Here is an 18420-nt window from a genome sequence, read left to right on the forward strand (position 1 = left end):
CCCAGGGCTTACCCCCTGGCGGCCTTTGCCCCAGCAGGGGATGGCGGGTCACGTGCCTAGGCGGTGAACCGCGGCCGAAAAATACAATCAATCAATCAATCAATCAATCAATACTGCCCGAGGCTCTGCCTCAGGCAGGAAGGCCTGCAGAGCATCCAGGAACCTTCCTGGATGCCTACCGGAGGGTCCCTAGATCCTATACTAACTACCCGGGATGTTCCTCTGGAACGTTCCTCCACACCAGGAAGTTCCCTACCTTCAGGAGGTCACAAATCACACAGCCGCCTGGTGCCTTGGCGCGGGCGGGGTACAGCATATGATTTAAAGAATCTCCTCCGCCATCACTTCCCCGCGCCCTTCTTCTATTTACTAGCCTGCGTTATCCCCGTTTTTTCCCTTCCCTCCTGTTCAAGAATCCAAAGAAGATGCCCAACGAATACACCGAGCTATGTCGTATGTGTCCTCGCTCCTTCCTCTTCGCCGTCGTCGCAAATGTCGGCCCTGGTTGCGAGAGCCGCCCCCTGGCCGTAGCCTACCGCCAGGGGGATAATTCTATCGAAGAGACACATCTGCAGCGCGTGGAGCACTTCGCGGCAGACACTCTTGCACTTATTGAGATCTTGTCCGATCCTGCGAACTGCGCGCCGCTGGAGGCGGAGACGGTTCTTGCACGAGACTGGTATTGGCGGACTCAGGGACATGATAAGGATCAATTTACTCCGCGACCCAGTGTTCCAGACTCGGTTCAGCCCGCTTATGTGCCATGGAAGAAGCAGACGGAATCTTCCCAGCCCCGACCTCAGCTGCTTTGGCGTGATGACGCCCCTACCGAGTTTCCATTCGCCACAACCTGCCTATTACTGGGACTGTTGGGCGGCAAAGGGGATGGCACTCAAAGGAGTCGCACGCGTTCGGGCGACGTCCAGCTTCAGCCACTATCCACTGTGTTCCTTGGCGAATGCATCGAGTATGGGCTTGTCGTTGTGGACATTTCCGACCTTGACAGCGGCGTCAAGTATGGCATCGCGGCCTTTCCCGTGCGCTACATGGCCGATGTTCAGTACAAATCGGAGTCACGTGGCTGGGATTCCGGGCAAGACCCCGCGCCTGAAAAGGAGCCGGACGTTGTACCCTTCAGTCCACGACCTCGACGGCTGTTGTCTATTCATCAGTGGCTAAACAGGTACTTCCACTATGACAACCTGAGCAATGACCCTAGTCTCTGCCGCCTGGATAATATGCCCCGTCTTGGCACTGCCGCCTTGAATTGTATGTCTGTTTCCACGCGACCTGTCAGGGTGAATTGCAGCAACTGACTGAATGGTAGATATTTGGCCACGAGAGATTAAGCTATATATGACTACATTCATGGGCTCGCCTCCGGCATCGTGGAGAGATGTTATCTGTGACATCTTTAAAAGTTTGTGAAATACCCAGGCCTTTCCTTGAACGCATAGGTCCCACCATTTCTAACCTATAAAGCGGCTTTTATCCAACCTTTAAAGAGGGTGACCCGTATCAAGAAGAGATCAAGCACAAGACACCCTGCGGAGATGATAGCAAACTCCATATTATCTGACCCGTCGAGAGGTACTTGCTTCGACTGCGCAGAAGATGATTCGGCCACAACCGCCTCAAGCGTCAGCATATCAGACGATCAGCCGCAGCATATCCCAGCGGACATGGACCGCGTTATTGATGAGCTGCTTGTCCTCACTCACCAGCCCGACGAGCATCCCCTCGAGAGAGCAGCGTTCGGCAACTTGCAAATAGTATCTAGTTTCCCCGAGCAGCTGCGGGAGCAGCTCGAAGAGGATCCACACAGGCTGGGCCCCTTTAAAGTCTCAATCCATGTTCTGGCTGTTGCGTACGCCGGACGCAGTCACCTCAACTGGGCCGCCTTTCTTAACCTCACGCCCAGCGTGATCGCTGCGGCCCTTGCATCTGAAGAGCTTCGGGGCGCGTCTGCGCTTAGCCTGGGCGCTGATCAGTTTGGGCTGGAGAGTGGCGGAGACCTTAAAGAGCTTACCGTGGCCATGTCAAAGTGCACGGGTCTAAGGCAGCTTTGCCTTTTCCAGGGATTTAACGGAGATAGCGACGATTCATCCACCCTTTGTTACTCGGAGCTGCTGCTACTTTGGCAGCGGGGAGCGGTAGAAGAACGAGGAGGTTCGGAGTGGCTTCAGTGCAAGACCATCTATGCAACCTGTGCCTTTTCAACATCCCTGAGTAGCCGCGAATGCCTAACATGGTCTTCAACCATCACTCGCAGCCTTGCCTCGCCCCACGCCCACATCCTTCCTGTGATGCACATGTTCATGTTTGGGCACTACCAGGGCGGAGAGGGCCCAGACGTAGCTGCAGACAACGTCCAGCCGTACCAGAACTACTACGCCATGAACAATACCCTGCTAGACGGTGGGAGCTTCGCCGTCCGCTTCCTGGCCTATTTGTCGGCCTTGAGCTCGGGTTTGGAATCCGAGAAAGCTATTCTACAATTTGCATACCACGGGGTCTCATCACTATCGTCAGGTCAACTCGGTGTTATCCCCATCCCAGCGGGATTTTTCAATTACCACCTTTCGCCCAACGACCCAGCAAGAGCCAAACCCAGCGACATACATCCCGGCAGCTGGATGATACTGATCGGCTCTTCGAAACAGATATCTGATCATACTGAAACAGTGGCGGACATGCCATCAAAACCTTGTGGACCACCTCCACTTGATTCTCCACGGGAGTACCACACTGACACTAGGCAGCGCTCTGCCAATATCGACCGAGGAAGCCGCACGTCGAGGCCAAGCGACGACACCTTGGTCGCGGACAACGATGTCGTCATACAGTACTCCTTTGTGAAGATCCGGCAGGCCTCTGCTGAGACGATCGAGCAAGACCAAAGAATGCCCACCCGCGCCGCTAGTCGCGCCGAGGTGGTTGGCGGGCTCACGGACTTCCTCCGTGAAACCGCGCCGGAAACCGACCTCCCCGCGTGGGAGAAACGGATCGGGGAGATGCGGATGGGCCTTCGTGCCCGGCGAGGCTCCGTTGGAACAGGGAAACGCTACATCGGCATCGGTACCATGTCTGAGAGCAGGACTAGGGGCTTGCTGAACCGTTTACTCTGAGCGTGGTATCGCACCACTTGCAACGAATCTTTCACGTGAACTTAGCAGCACTGGTTTGGTTTGCGCTTGGTAGTTTTATGATTCATTTCTGGTGACATTTCCTGGCATGGAAAGCTAGGCGGATACGCGCAGTATTCCACTTGTACTATAACAGTTTAATGTCATGATCTTTGCTCTGCCCTGAGGAAGTAGTTTCTTGTACGCTCACCGAAAGACATGCATGCTCCTCTTCTATCTGCACATTTGATTGACCAGCATTGTAAACTGCATTGTAGAATAGCTGATGCCAGCTCTGTCTCCTTACTATCTAGACTAGATCCTGGCCAATCGCACGCCTCGTCGAGCATAGCGTGTACATTGACTACAAACAGGTACATAATCCAACCACATATCTTTCCCTAGGAAAAACAACAACTTCGACGCGAACAAAATTTTTAAAAATTACTCAACCACCACAAAGGCTACGGCCTCTAGAATCAGCCAGTTTACTATCAACCCCAGCCGCTATCGATTGAACCTAACTTTATAGGGGATATCGATATGGTTGGGGTGAAACCCTCGTGGCCGGCCCTTTCAGGGATTCCCGAGGCGGTAAACACGCACAATCAGAATTTTCTCCACTGCGTTTTGAACCTCAACAAAGATGCGCAGCAATACCTATCATTTAACGAATCAAATGGGAAACAGCTCCCTAAACCGGTAGTCAGTTTCATACAGCAAGTAGCTGACGCCTGCGATTTTCTGCAACACGAAATTGTAGATATTCTGACCGCTAACTGCCGTATCGGCCCCGAGCTGGCCAACATCCGGCAGACCCTTCAGAATGTCCAGGAACAAACCTATCACACTCAATCAAGTGTACAGAAGCAGAACAACCAGTCCTGGGCCTCTGTGGCCCGCAACGCGCCTCCCCCGGCCCATACGACCTCGTCTCACGGCTCCTCCAGCACCGCCCCGGCCACTCCGTCGGAGCTCAGTAAGGATCGCGGGGTCATCGTTAAGCTACGGGATGCTGGTGCAGTGCGTACCTACCGACGTCTTACGGCCTCGGATATCAAGCAGAGAGCGGAAACAGCAAGACAGAAAACATGCGGCCAAACAGGGGCTCTCTCCCTAGCTAAGGCACGTTTTGTGGCTGCTAGACAGCTTAGGTCCGGCGACCTGAGTCTCTCACTCCGCTACGCCGCTGAGGCCGAAGCTGCCAGGACCCACGATCAATGGGTCAACTACCTGAGCGCGGGAGCCATGTTACGGCGTCCCTCTTGGGGTATCGTTGTACATGGGATCGTACTTAAGTCAATCGAGGACCTTACTACCGATACGGAACAACAACGGGTAGCTAACGAGTTACTCGAGGAGAACAGGGACTGCTGGGTAAGCAAGGAGGCTCAACAGAGTCCCCAAATTACGCGTATTGCGTGGCTCACTCATCCGTCCAACCATAAGAACCAGAAACCATCTGCCCTGATCGTGGAATTCATAGATCCCCGTCATGCCAACGAGGCAATCGCACGAGGCACCATTTGGGACAGCGTTATCCATAGGACAGTGTTATATGATCGGACTGCTCGTATCCGACGGTGCTTTAACTGCCAACAATATGGTCACATAGGAATTGTCTGTTCGAATAAAACAACTTGCGGGCTATGTGGGGGCAGCCACGAGACCCGGAACTGCTCCCACAAGTCTACCAATAGCCAGGAGCGCCGCTGTGCAGGGTGTGGAGAAGCACACGCTGCCTGGCACAAAGGGTGTCCGAGGTATGCAGCAGAGACGGACCGGGTTCAAGCCGCAGCAGTGCACCGACAAGCCTGGCATCGGGTCCCTCCCTACCTGCAGGACTTTCAGTTCTCCGTACGTAGCGGTACGGAGGCCTCCAGCTCGTTCAACAGCGAGGGACGCAGCCAGCCGCACACAAGCCTCTCAGAGAGGCGTACAAGGTCCGTTAGTAGACCTGCAAGCGTCCGTAATCGCTCAACAGTCCGATTTCAACCGGGATCTACGCCGCCGCACGCCGGCTCGCAAGAAGTAATTCCTGCAGCCAGTGGACCCTCAGATGATAGGATGGATTTTGCTGCAGACGGAATGGATGCGCCTCCGCAACCTGACCGGGAGAAAGCCGGTCAGCAGAGCGAGCCGGAGATGCCTGCCCCAGTAACCCCGATGCCTAGGGGTCGCCGTGGACGAAGGAGTGGCATGCAGAGCGTTACCTCGTCTGAAGGAACGCGCCGGAGTGCCCGTACCCAGTCCACAATACGGCAGGAAGCCTCACACCTGGCCATTATACCAGTTGACTCACCAACCGGCGAGACACCACCCACGAAACGATCCCGCAGTAAAGCAGCATACCGAGAACGATCGACATCGGCCAGTGAGACCCCTACTGTCTCCCTCCCGAAGTCCCCGGTGCCAATTACTGCACCTACCACGGCTCCTATCACAAGGACCCGCTCAGTATCACGGAAACGCACTAGGGCTGATCGATCATGATCAAGCCCCTTCACATCCTCCAATATAATACGAATCGATCTAAAGACAAGGTGATGGCACAGTTCCTCCGGGACCCTGCGGTCCTAGAGGCTGACCTCATCTTCGTGCAAGAACCTTGGGAGAACCCCTACCAGGATACCACCCACCATCCTGCTAACGGCTCCCACCAGCTCCTATACCCGGATTCGACCGAGATAGGGGACGAGCGGGCCCGCGTGTGTCTCTATATATCACGCCAAATCGATCCCAGTACCTGGAAACATACAGCGCATTCGAAAGACGTCCAGGAAATCGAGCTCACTGATGCTGACGGCCAACAAGTGCGCATCTTCAATATATATAATCGGCCTGACGAAGTGGATAGCACTACCCTCGACCTTGTTACCTCTCTAACTACCCCTGCCGGCCCTACTAACAGCTCTACTAACCCACGTTTGCTCCTACTAGGCGACTTCAATCTCCACCACCCGGCGTGGGGAGGAGAACGCTCTAAAAGAGACTTCTCGTCCGACCAGTTACTGGAACTGATGGATACGAGGTGCCTGGACCTCTGGCTGGAGCCAGGCACTACCACGTGGGAGCGCAACGGAAGCAAGACCACTATCGATCTGGTCCTCGGCTCGCAGGACCTGACCCCTAGGCTCGTTGCCTGCGAGGTCAACGTGCGAAACCACGCAGATTCGGACCACTATCCAATACGAACCCTTCTTGATATCAGCACTAAAGCCCCCGAGGCACAGCGAAGAAGAAACTGAAAAGCGTGCAGTGTCAAGGACCTGCAGAGCTTCGTGGACCTTAACCTACAGAGTAAGGATTTTCCCTTGCAAACGAAGCAGCATATTGAGCTCGCTATGGAATACTGTTGGAACAATATTGTCAACCAGGCCAGAGAAGTGGAGTATCTTGACCTAATCCACATACCGCACAGCACCTTGCTTGACCTAGACCTGGCCTACCATTCCAAATGGCATACCAAGGGATCAGGAATGCATTGGTGTAAACAAGTGGAACTATAAATAGCTAGGCAGATTGTAGTTTAGAATGACACTTCACTTTTACCCACCGAGCATATACCTATATTCAGTTGAATCGATAGGATATCTGCTTAGGGCAATGACCAAGTCAACCGACAGTTATATACTATATAAATTTCGTACTATTCATAGAGCAGTGTTGATTCATCTCTGAAATACCATAACAACAGCTCTACCAGAGCCCTTGTGATTTTAGATAGCTAAACGGCAATTTTCTATTAACATATTATTTCGGGATTACAGGGAGGGAGGCGCCATTAGGCCGAGTTTAATATCCCGCTCGGCACCATCACCACGGTTTAATTATTTAATGATTAATTAAAGCCTATTTAAATATACAGCAGTTTACAAAATTCTCTCTCGGTACAGTAGTTATTAAAGAACCCCCTGCGCACCTGTTTCTCCTGAAGCTTGTAATAACTCTTTAGTGCCTTTTTATTCTACAGATTGATTGTTTTCGGAATGGAAGTCCGCATGCTTAGTTATTGACGCATTGTGTCCAAGAACCACTAATATATCCTTATTTGCGTCAACGATGTACGGTTTTCTAATCAATTCTTCTGCTGCATGTATATCTTTATTTAAATTGGCTAGCGCATCATAAAAGGGTGCCCCATTGCTGTTTTTTTGGATAGATAGTGAAATAGCGATTCTGACCGGCAGTTATTCTCTATGCCTAAAGGAAACCATTTTGTGGGCTGAATACCCCTGGATAAAGATAGATTCATTAAACTAGTAAACAAATGTGTCATTCTGACGGGTCCTGGGCTCAGGAGTGCAGTCTGAGGTAACTTTTGCAAGGGGCGTAAGATGCCCAGCTGTATGGCCGGGAGCGATAAGGAGAGATAATAGTTTAATATACGAATATAGTTATATTAGAGTGTAATACAGCTAAAGAGAAGTTGCATAAAGGTAGACATAGTTATATAGTATTGTTTAGGGGTTCTCCAAGGTAGAGCTTGCAAGAATCATATAATTTTCTCGTATTAATAAAACTAGTATTCTCTTCCTCCATGTCCTTCCTGCCGGACATTCTTCTGCCTTGTATAACTACCTGAAAGGCACCGCCAAGCCGGGGAGCTAAATCTCTGAATTGCACGCAATGCATGTCCCCATAGGATCATAAGTAACTAAGTATCATATGGGCCCGAGCTATCTAACCCATATAGACGGAAAGGATAATCCAATGGCCGGCCGTACCGTTGCTCAGATGCCGAGGGAGGCTAGTGGTCTAGCAGCTTCACGCAGGACTCATGTCCTCCAGGTTCCGCGAGCTTCACGCAGAACTCATCATCTACTCCAGCTTTCGCGAGCTCCAACGCCGATCTGCCTTTTGTGTCTCTGATACTAGGATCCGCCCCTTTTTCCAGCAGGAATTCCACCACCGCAGCCTGTCCCCGCCAGGCTGCCTCGCAAAGCGCATTCTTCTCATCTGGTTCCCACGGCTCCTCCATAATATACGGGTTGATGGGGATCTCATCAATCGCCGCGCCCCGTTCCAGCAGGAACGCTACCATCGCAACATGTCCCCAGCACGCCGCAGTCCTCAGTGCGAAACCCCCCTTTAATACCGCCCCGGCATTCAAGAGCGCATCAGCCACCGGGATCGAACCAGTAAAAGCTGCCGTTTCAATCGCGTCCTTAAATGGGTTTGCGAAGCTCTTTGAGTTAGGTTTGGCACCGCGAGACAGCAGGAATTGGACTAGCTCGACATCGCGCTCCCGTGCCGCCACACTGGTAAATAAAGCCCGTTAGAGAACCCTTCCTATGAAGTAAAGAAAAAACGAGAGATTCAACCCCAGCCGGGCTTACATCAGAGCGTTGTCAAAGTGACTGAAAGTCGAGTTGATGTCCCAGTTATGAGCAAGGATGCAATCTAGAATGGCTGTGTGCTTTAGGTGTAGAGCGTCTAGGATTGGATCTATATTGATGTTTGGAGAAGCTAAGTACGCTTTTTTTATTAAGAAAGGTGTATAAGTGCTAAAGATGTACTCACCCAGCGTTATTGAACAGCCGCTATCCAGGAGGATATCCAGCGCTGCAGGGTTATTACTGCGCGCCGCTGCGCAGCACGCGGCTTCTATGGCCGGGGTAGTGAGATGGCTAGGGCTAGTTAGGAACTGGGGGTTCTGCGCTATCTCGAGGTCCAAGAGATGACGAAGCTTGTCCAGCTGGTCGGTTTGGGCAACGCTAACAAGATCCTCTTTCATCGTGATAGATTGGCCTGATTTTATGCCAGGTTAGGGTATAGAAAGAGGGGGGAGGGGAAAAAGAACTGACGTTCTCAAGAATATTTATACTTTGGGGTTGTCCGGGGAGGGGGCCCCTTATTAGTATTACTATATGTTACAAGTTCCGTATAAGTTTACTAGGCAATACGAACATCTCAGAAACCAATCAATTCCCTGTCTAGATGCTAGGAGCTAGTACTAAATCATATAATACATTTCCAGGCTATTCCAGAAACACTGTATGCTGCAGCTATCAGCTGTAGCCGCTCACCTCAGGCCCCGACCCAAGATAGGAAGAACCCATCCCTTTATTTTCTAATACCCCCAGATCACCTCTCTGTCGTCATTATCTGGGTTAACCCGAGTCACTTTGGTAACGGCCGAGCTGAGGTTTGGCCACTCGTATTTATCCCACACAGTACCCTTTTCCCAGTTAGTGCCTTTAGTGTTGCTAGGTAGCATAACCATCACCTCGCCAACGCATAACTCCGCCATTGCCTGGGAGATGCGCCTGTCTACGACTTTGCGATCTTCGCCCTTCCACTGTTTGTCCCAATTAGGATTTCTGTAATTCATGCTGAGAATTCGGTACCGGCGATTTTCTGGCTTATTGCGCCACAGCGTTGCTTTAACTGAGTAGGGGTCACCCTTAGGTCCGGAGTAGAAAAGGCAGGAGTCCTTCACTGTCTTGTCTTTGATCTCTTCCTTGATTATAGCGATGCTGGGTACGCCGTCACTGCAGCTAAGTTCATCGGCATCATCTCTGGCGTAGAGATTATTCTCCTCATCGGCGTAGTCATCCTCCATCGCATTATCGTTCAGGTTTCTGGGAGGATGCTGTCCCTTATCTCCCTTACCACCCTTGCCTCCCTTACCACCCTTGCCCTTTGGCTTGCAGTGACCCTTTGGCTTTTTGGGGCCCAGAGTAGAGTCGGTTTTGTCGTTATTCTTCTTGTCATCATGGCCAAAGACTCCGCCGAGCCCGTGTTTCTTATCGTCGGGGTTATCGTTGTTCTTCTTGTCATCATGGCCGAAGAGTCCGCCGAGCCCGTGTTTCTTATCGTCGGGTTTGTCGTTGTTCTTCTTGTCATCATGGCCGAAGAGTCCGCCGAGCCCGTGTTTCTTATCGTCGGGTTTGTCGTTGTCGTTGTTCTTCTTGTCATCATGGCCGAAGAGTCCGCCGAGCCCGTGTTTCTTATCATCGGGTTTGTCGTTGTTCTTGTTATCATGGCCGAAGAGTCCGCCGAGCCCGTGTTTCTTATCATCGGGTTTATTGTTGTTCTTTCTGTCGCCATGACTAGAAAGTAGACCTCCTATGCCGTAGCTCCCTTTACCGCTGCCAGAGCGATGACTGCTAATCCCTTTGCTCTTCCTCGGTAGAGCAGATGCTGTTTGGAATGCAGACAGGAGGAAAAGGCAAAGCAGCCCGAGCGCCACGTGCCTCATCCAGAAGCCTGATATTTTCATTGTAACAAAATGAAAGCAAGAAAAGAGTGGTTTGAAAATTTAAAAGAGAGTGATATATACTAAGGATTGACTTGTGATAATGAATAAAGGAATGATGGGTAGACTGGATAGATTTCAACGGGGTAATCTACGAGGTATATATATACAGATTCTAATCGGTCTTACTCCCCTATCTCTATTATCAGCTTCAGATTTACGTAAATCCAACAAGGCTCAGACATGCTGGTAAGTGCCAACAAGGCTCAGACATGTTGGTAGGTAATGTTTCGCCTGTGGGAGTTACAGCATGGTACATATTCCTGGCCCAACTTTCTCACATTAGGATACTGGCAAGGTACACATAGGTCGATACCTGTAGTGACAGGGGCAGGAGTGCTTAGTATTAGGTTTCCTGGGGCTGTACATCGAACTGAGAGTAGGTTGCATATACCCGCTAGCCAGGTAATAGAGAATAGCAAGTCCGGCCCCTCCTGGAGCCTGAGCTCCTGAAACACATCCTTGACAGATCGCTCGGCCTGTAATTCACGCATAAAGATTTATTATAATACAACTACAAGTTCTCTTATAACAACGCGAAGGTGATTCGTTTCTGTGGGGGCGGTTAGACCTCCAAATATCTCATTCTACGTCCGAAGGCGTAACGCACATTTAGTAGGTAATTAGCCAGATAGATCCCTTTATCCTCCTAATAAGCGAGGCTCAGCCCTACCTACAGGGCCTCGGCCTATTACAATTCACGGCCTTTGTTAGCATAATAGGCTTCTACTTTCATATTCCCGGGCCAACCCCTACCAATCTCTGGATTTGCCCCAAGTAGACATCACCTAACCCTATCTGCTTCTTCTTTCCGCTCCTCTTTCCCTCCCTCTTTCTAGTGTCCTGTCCCCGCTGCTCGACATGTAACTCTAAGGGGCCTATTTTCTCTTATTTATCTTGTTTCATCTATATTATATAGATTCTGTAGCTTAGTCTGTCTTTTAATATATATCCCAACACATAGGCATGTACTTCTTAATTTGCGACGGTTATACTAATCTCTTTCATACTATTGCCCAGTAGAGAATTTTGTATTTATGTTTAGTTTATATAGAAAGATAAGACCATAATTAACCTGCCTTTAGCTTGAGCTATAGCTTGAGCATGCTTTCTTTGATAGAGTAGAGGTCATATATAACCTTGTATATATGAAATCCTAGTTTAAATATATCTCCCGTACTATAGAGGGGACTATAGAGACTAGGCTCCGCCCAGCTTCCGTTAGACATTAATAACTACTACTGGATGACCTTGCATATTGCCAAGGGATTCCTTCCCTATCAAACCAAGCAGATCCTATAGCTGAACAGGAAGACAAAGGTCGTCAGATGGCAGGAGGTGGCTATAGAAATTAGTATAGTCAACTGACATTGGTATATGGGCTAAGAGGTGGGACCTGGTCTTTGAATGAGAACCACCATCAAAAAGACTGAGGGATAGCCAGGGGCCGGACCGGCGCGAATGAGGCGGAGCTTTAACCAAATTCCAGTTTAATCCCAGCTCTCCACTTGCATTTATATAATTAAGTCTGGGGCCAACTAACAGGGGCCTACGGACCGGAAAATACGCCCAACTTAAATCTCGTCTATTCATCTCTTTAAATATGAGGATTTGGAGATTAGCCTATCAGCGCCTAATATTACGTTAGCGGTTAGGTATCCCGAGGGCTGGGCTCCTTGTTGATCGCTGTAATATGCTGTCCAGTATAATATTTTGCCCTATGGCGGGCCGACTCAATGGTCTCTCTATTATGGGGTAGCGGACCAGGTGCGCGTCGTACGTAATCGCTGTAAAGTTTGTTATAATTAGCGCGCATGCGAAGGTACAACGCATCTCACGAAGACATGATCCGGGTGGTCCGTAGAAAGGGACGTGGTTAGCCATTATTGGAATCCAGCGATTGCAGCAGTACCGAGGGAATTCCAGGGCTGACTGTGCCCTTAACCCGGTCGAACCGGCTGAGGAAGTGGAGAACATCGGGCCCCAAGGCGAGCCCTGCCATATGAGAGACTGGAGCGCTACTGGGGGGCTTTTCCAGGATATGCACGCAGCACCCTACACGGTGCAAAGCGATATCATGTAAGAGGCCGGAAAGGGAAGCTCCAACCTGTTCTGAGTTAGACTGTATCTGGGCCGAATTATTATTCCCCCGGGTTATATCGCCGGATTATTGGCCTGTTCGCTCGTCTTATGTTCCCGGAAAAAAGGGGGGCCAAGGTGCAGGGATACTGACGATAGTAACATCCTTGTAGGCCGGTGTGGTTGTCTCCGAGGCCTTCCCTGGCGCCTACGATACTTCGATGGCGGATCAGCTGCACATCATACGAGAGAACTAACTCCGTGTATAAAGCAGCGGGGACGAACCACATTCGGAGATTGAATGATACAGGCGCCGTGGTGGATAGTCGCTGCAGGGTTATTGGAGTCGAATCACGGCGTGTCGTGGATGCGTCCGCGTTTCCTTTCAGCAACGGTTTGTAAGGATTTCGCCCCAACCACACTTATTTTACCCACAGACTGGCATGGTTCTTGATGGGTCTAGATGCCCTTGCGGAGAAAATTGGAAATGATATGATCGGCTGAATGAAAATCGTAATGCCTGGGGCCGTGCGATGACCAGGATCAATTAGGTAACCAGATAAAGTGTTCAAAGTCAGCTACCGGCTGTCGATCCATGTACATATCATATATTAACTACTATCCTTAGTGCTTACTCAGATCTGTCGATCGTTATTTCCAAGTACTCCACAGTAGCATCCAACGGGGTCGGCGGGGCTTTAAATCTGACTGCAGGCCTAGGACCGGCGGGAAGGATGTAACCGCGATAATCCCGTCGGGTATGGGTCGAGGCCCCAGAGTAGACACCAAGATAGGCAATTGTTCAAGTGCGGCCAAGACGTTTCATTCTCACTTGCATGACTCTTCCCCCTTCCCCTAGGTATCCTATTTCTTTGATGTCTAAAATCGTTGCTACTCTGTCGGTCACCGCCATCATCTTCTCTGCCAACATTTCCGGCTGGCTCAGCATTGGCGAGTGTCCCGCACTGCAGCGGTCGACATGCGCCTTGGTAGCTCCTGCGAACATTTCCTGGTATTGAGCCGGAGCCGCCTGGTTGTTATCGCAAATAAGATCTGTCGACGGGATATACTCGTAGGCGGTGCAAGTGATCAGGGTGGACTGCATGTGGTACGACTACGGGATTAACCGGGATCCCCACAGCTTGGCGCTGCTCTTTGGAGCGAGAAGTGGGGCGGGCAAAAATACGTAAGGCTACTGATCCCGCCCTGAATGCTCAGGACTTTGCTCGGATGTAACCAGCGAGTAAAAGACCGAGGGGGCTGAACACTAACACCAGAAAGCAATACGCAAAAGCAATAGCCCAGACCACGAAAGTCAGGCTTCAATACTACTAAATTACAGAATAGTACATCATGATACTTCCGACTTGCTTGCAATAGTGAAGTTGAGCTGCAAGATCTTCCCCCATCACTCAAGGTAAACTTCGAATCGACGACTTGTGGTCATCGCTGGTGAAACCAATGTCAGAATGCCTGTCAATGTGCATTTCATGAAGCGCAAATTCATCATCAAGACGTTCGAAATCCCTAGTAAGATTGCCCTTCACTTTTCCGTTGAGCTTTCGACTCGATAATCCGCTACTATAATTGCCCCCGCTGTTGGAGCTGCGTTTCGTGCCATGAAACACAACACTATTGAATGTTAGTTTAGAGCTTTCGATGTGGAAATCGAGCATTCTTGTCAAGAAATCAAGCAACACAGGAGTACGTACGCTCCAAATAGCTCGGTCATAGCAGGTTTAATTGTGGGCAAACACGCATTTACCACCCCGAGGGTTGGTTCCAATACCGAGTAAATGGCACCAGGCGTAACGGTGTAGGTCAGATCAGCTAGATTCCAAGTCCACAACCAAATGACCCTCAATAGAGAAATAACACAAATCCTAGCAAGCGTGAATATAGTAAGTAGCCTATTTATGCAGCAGAAAAAGAAATAAAACAAGAGAAGCAAATGTTGGGAGTACGAATATATCCACTTACAACGCCCCGAGGCTGAACATTCCGGCGACGGCAATTTTTTTGGATAAAACCATTTGCAAGTTGAAAACCAGAGGCATCGGTAGTACCACAATGAAAGTGTCAATGGTGAGATTGACAATGCCAGCAACGAGGTAAGCAATGTTTTCACCGTTGCAATGCCCTTCAATTGATTTATCCCAGTTGTATTGGACAGGTTTGCAAAGCGCGAAGGTTTCGATCAGTACCATAGTGAAATACGCGGCAGTGATGAACAGGGTACCATAGCACAAACGGCAAAAGACCTTATTGGGAAAGAGGTCCATGTAGAGATACAATATTGATGCCTTAACACACGAGTTTGCCGCGGCCCACAGCAGCTGGGCGGGCACGAAAAGCTAAACAAGTGAAGGCCAATTAGTCGAGAGTGTAGGGTAGAAAATTGTGCAATACCCATTAACCCACCTTCATGTGCAGAGCGAACTTTTGAGGTGCCGTTGCTAAAAGCTCTTCTAAATGAACTCCTACGCCAGCTGCAAAGCCCGCTAGATTGTGTAAGTGTGAATTCGAATTCTTGTCTTTTCAGTTCGACAGAGCTCAATGTTCGACAAACCTACCTGCCAGGAACACGGACAAAGCGGACTCAGCTAGTACCAATGCTACCAATGCCAAGTAATCAGTTGCAGCCAGAGTTCTTCTCTGGAGATACCTAGACCACAGTCTGAGAGCCACAGCGATGATAGCCATGGGGCCCACGATAAATGATATCACAGCTAGCTGCACGGCTCCTAATGGGAGCGCCATGTTGGGAGAAAGAGACAAGCCAGATTCATTAACTGTTTCAGGAGGGATCAAATGTCAATGAAAATGAGTCTTGAAGACACAATAAATATTGATGTGACTTGCACTGTGAAGAAACCCGAGTACCAGAGAGCTTTTAATAAGACGATCTAGACAATCGTGGGGGCGATATGAGCACCAGGCACGAGACGTCGCGCTTGACAGGGATCGTTTCTGGTAATCTGCGTACGTGTATGTATTGAGATTTGAGGAGCCGGAGGCATTGTAATTGGCGTTACCCCTCATATCTGGAAATGTACCTTGCACTTGCCCTCGCACTTCTTCTTTTCTTTTCTTCTTCTCCTCCCCAGCTTAACCCACTATGTATCCCAAAGCCCGACAGACTCTCCGGGACTGGCCGAACCGGCCGCCCATCCGCCCGCGCCCAGCGGGGCGCATGTCTTACAACTTGAAAATCTGGACCCATCAGAATTCACAGAACTGCAACGGATTTTTACGCCCGCATCTGCGCGCACATAAGATATATTCAGCCCTGCGCTTAGGCACACCTATGGGAGGCACGGGTGCCGACCCCACCGAACCCACCTCCAACACTCATTTCCACATATTTTCAAGTCTCTACCTTTAACCTCTCTGCCCCCTTTTCCTTATATTTTACTTAGATTCTCTAGTTACCTAAGTCCTACAAGGAACTTCAAACACCTTGACACACCATACAGGACCCCTTGCATAGGGGCCGAAGTTATCGAAAAGTAGCTAATTTTGCCACCTAGTCAAGGTCAGTCAACCTTGGATTACTATAGTTTGAACATGTACTACTATTTAATACCTTAGCCTGGTACGCCTTAATGTGGGGGCTCGCGGCCCCCCTTGCCAAGGCGTAAATCAGACGACTTGAGTTGACTTTACTTGACTCTCCAGCTTACCCTTCTCGTTTGGACGGCACCTTCCAATATTTATTACAGTAGTGCTTAACCTCTTACAAGCACCTCAAATTGACAGTCAAATCTTAGGTTACTGTATCATTTGTAATGAATTGGTCTATCAGAACACCTGTAACTACACATCATTCCAAGAGCGTACAGACTATTCGCAGGAAGACGAAATTGTCACCCACTGATGTTGCTTAAAGAATACGCAGAGGCATAAGAAAAAGTCCAACGAGCCATAGTGGGTAAATCTTCCAAGACCTTCGATCTCCCTCACGAGTTTTGTTCCAGTAAAATCCCCAAACCACTATAGTGCCCGCAACGGACGCGGGGATACAGGAAAGCCATGAGCGTTCAGCCGAGCCCAAATCCCAAAACCAACAGGACAATGCTGTCCAACCTATAATTCCCACTGCTAGGGCAGACCTAGCATTTTCGTCTCCGATTAATAGGGGCACTGTTCTTCGACCGGAGACTCTATCTCCCTCAACGTCCCGAAAGTCCTGGGCGTGAACAGTTGTCGAAATTGCCCCAGCGAGAACAAGGAGCCACATGAATGCCTTCATATCGCCAGAAAGAACTGAGTTATTCGTTGCAACCTCTAGTGGGCCAGCAAAGAAGCACGCGAACCCAACACCATTAAGCAAGTTCTTCAATAGTGGGTTTGATGCACCGTTCCATTCGTTGTACCACAAACAGGAGAATGCCTCCAGAATACAAGGCGCAGCACCACCCATGGTGCCTGAAACTGCAAATATGGCAGGATACATGAAATATATGAGCATTCTGACTTGACGTGGCGATATCCGGCCGGCTGAAAGAGGTCTCCAGGGTTTGTTGATCTTGTCCTCTGATATGGCAGAGGCAGAGCGCTGATTATGGAGAGTGAAGAGAAACAGATTGCTCCACGACCAGAGGAACATTTCAGGTAAAGAAGTCAATATCTGGCTGAAAGGCAAAGAGGCGCCCATGTCGAATTCAGACGCGACAGAGGCATTCAATGCCCCAAATAAAAGCCCCAGGCAAATGATATCTTTGATGTTATCGCAGACAAATAGATGGGCAGTGTATGCATGATAGCATGATGATAATAGGAAAGACTCCATAGTTGTAGATATGATGGAAGTCACGCCCAGGCTGTCAAAGAGAATAGGAAAACTGTAGTAGTGTCTCTTAGCAAGCCGTCGTGTTCCAGTGTCCACGACCTTGACTGCCTTTATTCACCCAGAGCTGCAATCGACTCAGTGTGGAATGACGCTAGCTCGAAGGCTACTTTCGGATTTCAGGCAACCAACAAAGTCCCCTCGTACTAACTGACAAGGAGGTAATCCTTCAGAGGTGGATTCAAACGTGGACTTGTATGATAGGTGGATAGTTCCATGACAGGCCGGGAACCACCCATGTCTTCGCACTATCTTCATTTTCGAAACCCACTGGCATTTTGCTTGCTTTGTCAGAGCCAAGATATATATTTTTACCTATTTCCTTTGATTGACGTGTCTTTGGATAGTCGAATGTAAGTAGTTCTGAAGCAATACCCGTGTCAGGATCATTGACGAGATACTAACACACCTCAACGTCGGCCTTGAAATTAAAACTCAAAACTCGCATTGAGGCTTTAAATACTGGCCCCATACACATAGCACATACAGGACCCCACCTAAATGTCTGCATCTCACGGCACAATCCCCTGCAGCCTCGCAAGCACAAACAACGGATTCGCGCCGAATTGCTAGATTCACAACCCGTTTAGTCCGTGTTGAGTCGGCCGGGAGGGGGGCCCGAGTATTCAAATGTTGCATGCATGAGGCCAAGATGCATGGGACCGAATAACGGCCGTGATTGTTGGGGGCCACAGGGTAGGCGTCTGCACGAGGCTGGGATTCTGGGACTGCGTGAACTCGAGACCGAGAATAATTGGCCCAAAAACAAGACTGCTATACTATCATTGAATCAATCTAGAGGTCTTGTGAGCTAATGAGAATTGGTAGTTATGCTGCCCAAAAGTCTCCGACATGCAGGTTAGCATCCAATTACTACCCAAATGAACAAAGGTTCCAACATTGCAAGGCTATAATTGCCACCCGCTAAGTAAAGCTACTCAATTATACTCTCAAGCTTAATGCATTGTAACTTACGACGCTGGAATGCCTTCAGTCAGCACCGAGACCTCGCCGCCGATATTTTAGGCTACTTTTACACTGCTAAATCATTATCAGGTCATTGGCCTTGTCAGTCTTCATATTCTAACTGAAAATCCTACGATCTC

At 49.6% G+C, this 18420-nt stretch overlaps 5 protein-coding genes across 5 annotated transcripts; 1 reads left to right on the forward strand and 4 right to left on the reverse strand.

Moving 5' to 3' along the window:
- Positions 1-425: 425 nt before the first annotated feature.
- KD926_005153 (uncharacterized protein) lies at positions 426-6373 on the forward strand (the record flags this gene model as incomplete). Its single annotated transcript, XM_053095460.1, has 5 exons — positions 426-1269; positions 1328-1420; positions 1483-3078; positions 3658-5582; positions 5681-6373. 5 exons carry the CDS (start codon positions 426-428, stop codon positions 6371-6373), a joined length of 5151 nt encoding a protein of 1716 aa, XP_052949870.1.
- Positions 6374-7875: 1502 nt separating this feature from the next.
- KD926_005154 (ankyrin repeat domain-containing protein) lies at positions 7876-8862 on the reverse strand (the record flags this gene model as incomplete). The annotated part of the gene is made up of 3 exons (XM_053095461.1): positions 7876-8386; positions 8465-8573; positions 8649-8862. The coding sequence occupies 3 exons, from the start codon at positions 8860-8862 to the stop codon at positions 7876-7878; spliced, it is 834 nt and encodes a 277-aa protein (XP_052949871.1).
- Positions 8863-9198: 336 nt separating this feature from the next.
- On the reverse strand, positions 9199-10350 carry KD926_005155 (uncharacterized protein; the record flags this gene model as incomplete). The annotated part of the gene is made up of 1 exon (XM_053095462.1): positions 9199-10350. One exon carries the CDS (start codon positions 10348-10350, stop codon positions 9199-9201), a length of 1152 nt encoding a protein of 383 aa, XP_052949872.1.
- Positions 10351-12262: 1912 nt separating this feature from the next.
- On the reverse strand, positions 12263-13570 carry KD926_005156 (uncharacterized protein; the record flags this gene model as incomplete). Its single annotated transcript, XM_053095463.1, has 2 exons — positions 12263-12493; positions 13298-13570. 2 exons carry the CDS (start codon positions 13568-13570, stop codon positions 12263-12265), a joined length of 504 nt encoding a protein of 167 aa, XP_052949873.1.
- Positions 13571-13877: 307 nt separating this feature from the next.
- On the reverse strand, positions 13878-15225 carry KD926_005157 (uncharacterized protein; the record flags this gene model as incomplete). Its single annotated transcript, XM_053095464.1, has 4 exons — positions 13878-14097; positions 14446-14819; positions 14887-14966; positions 15039-15225. The coding sequence occupies 4 exons, from the start codon at positions 15223-15225 to the stop codon at positions 13878-13880; spliced, it is 861 nt and encodes a 286-aa protein (XP_052949874.1).
- Between the last annotated feature and the right edge of the window lie 3195 nt (positions 15226-18420).

This window comes from Aspergillus affinis (assembly GCF_023601865.1).
Source record: "Aspergillus affinis strain CMG 70 chromosome Unknown NODE_251_length_18420_cov_94_419506, whole genome shotgun sequence".
Classification (NCBI taxonomy): Eukaryota; Fungi; Ascomycota; class Eurotiomycetes; order Eurotiales; family Aspergillaceae; genus Aspergillus; species Aspergillus affinis.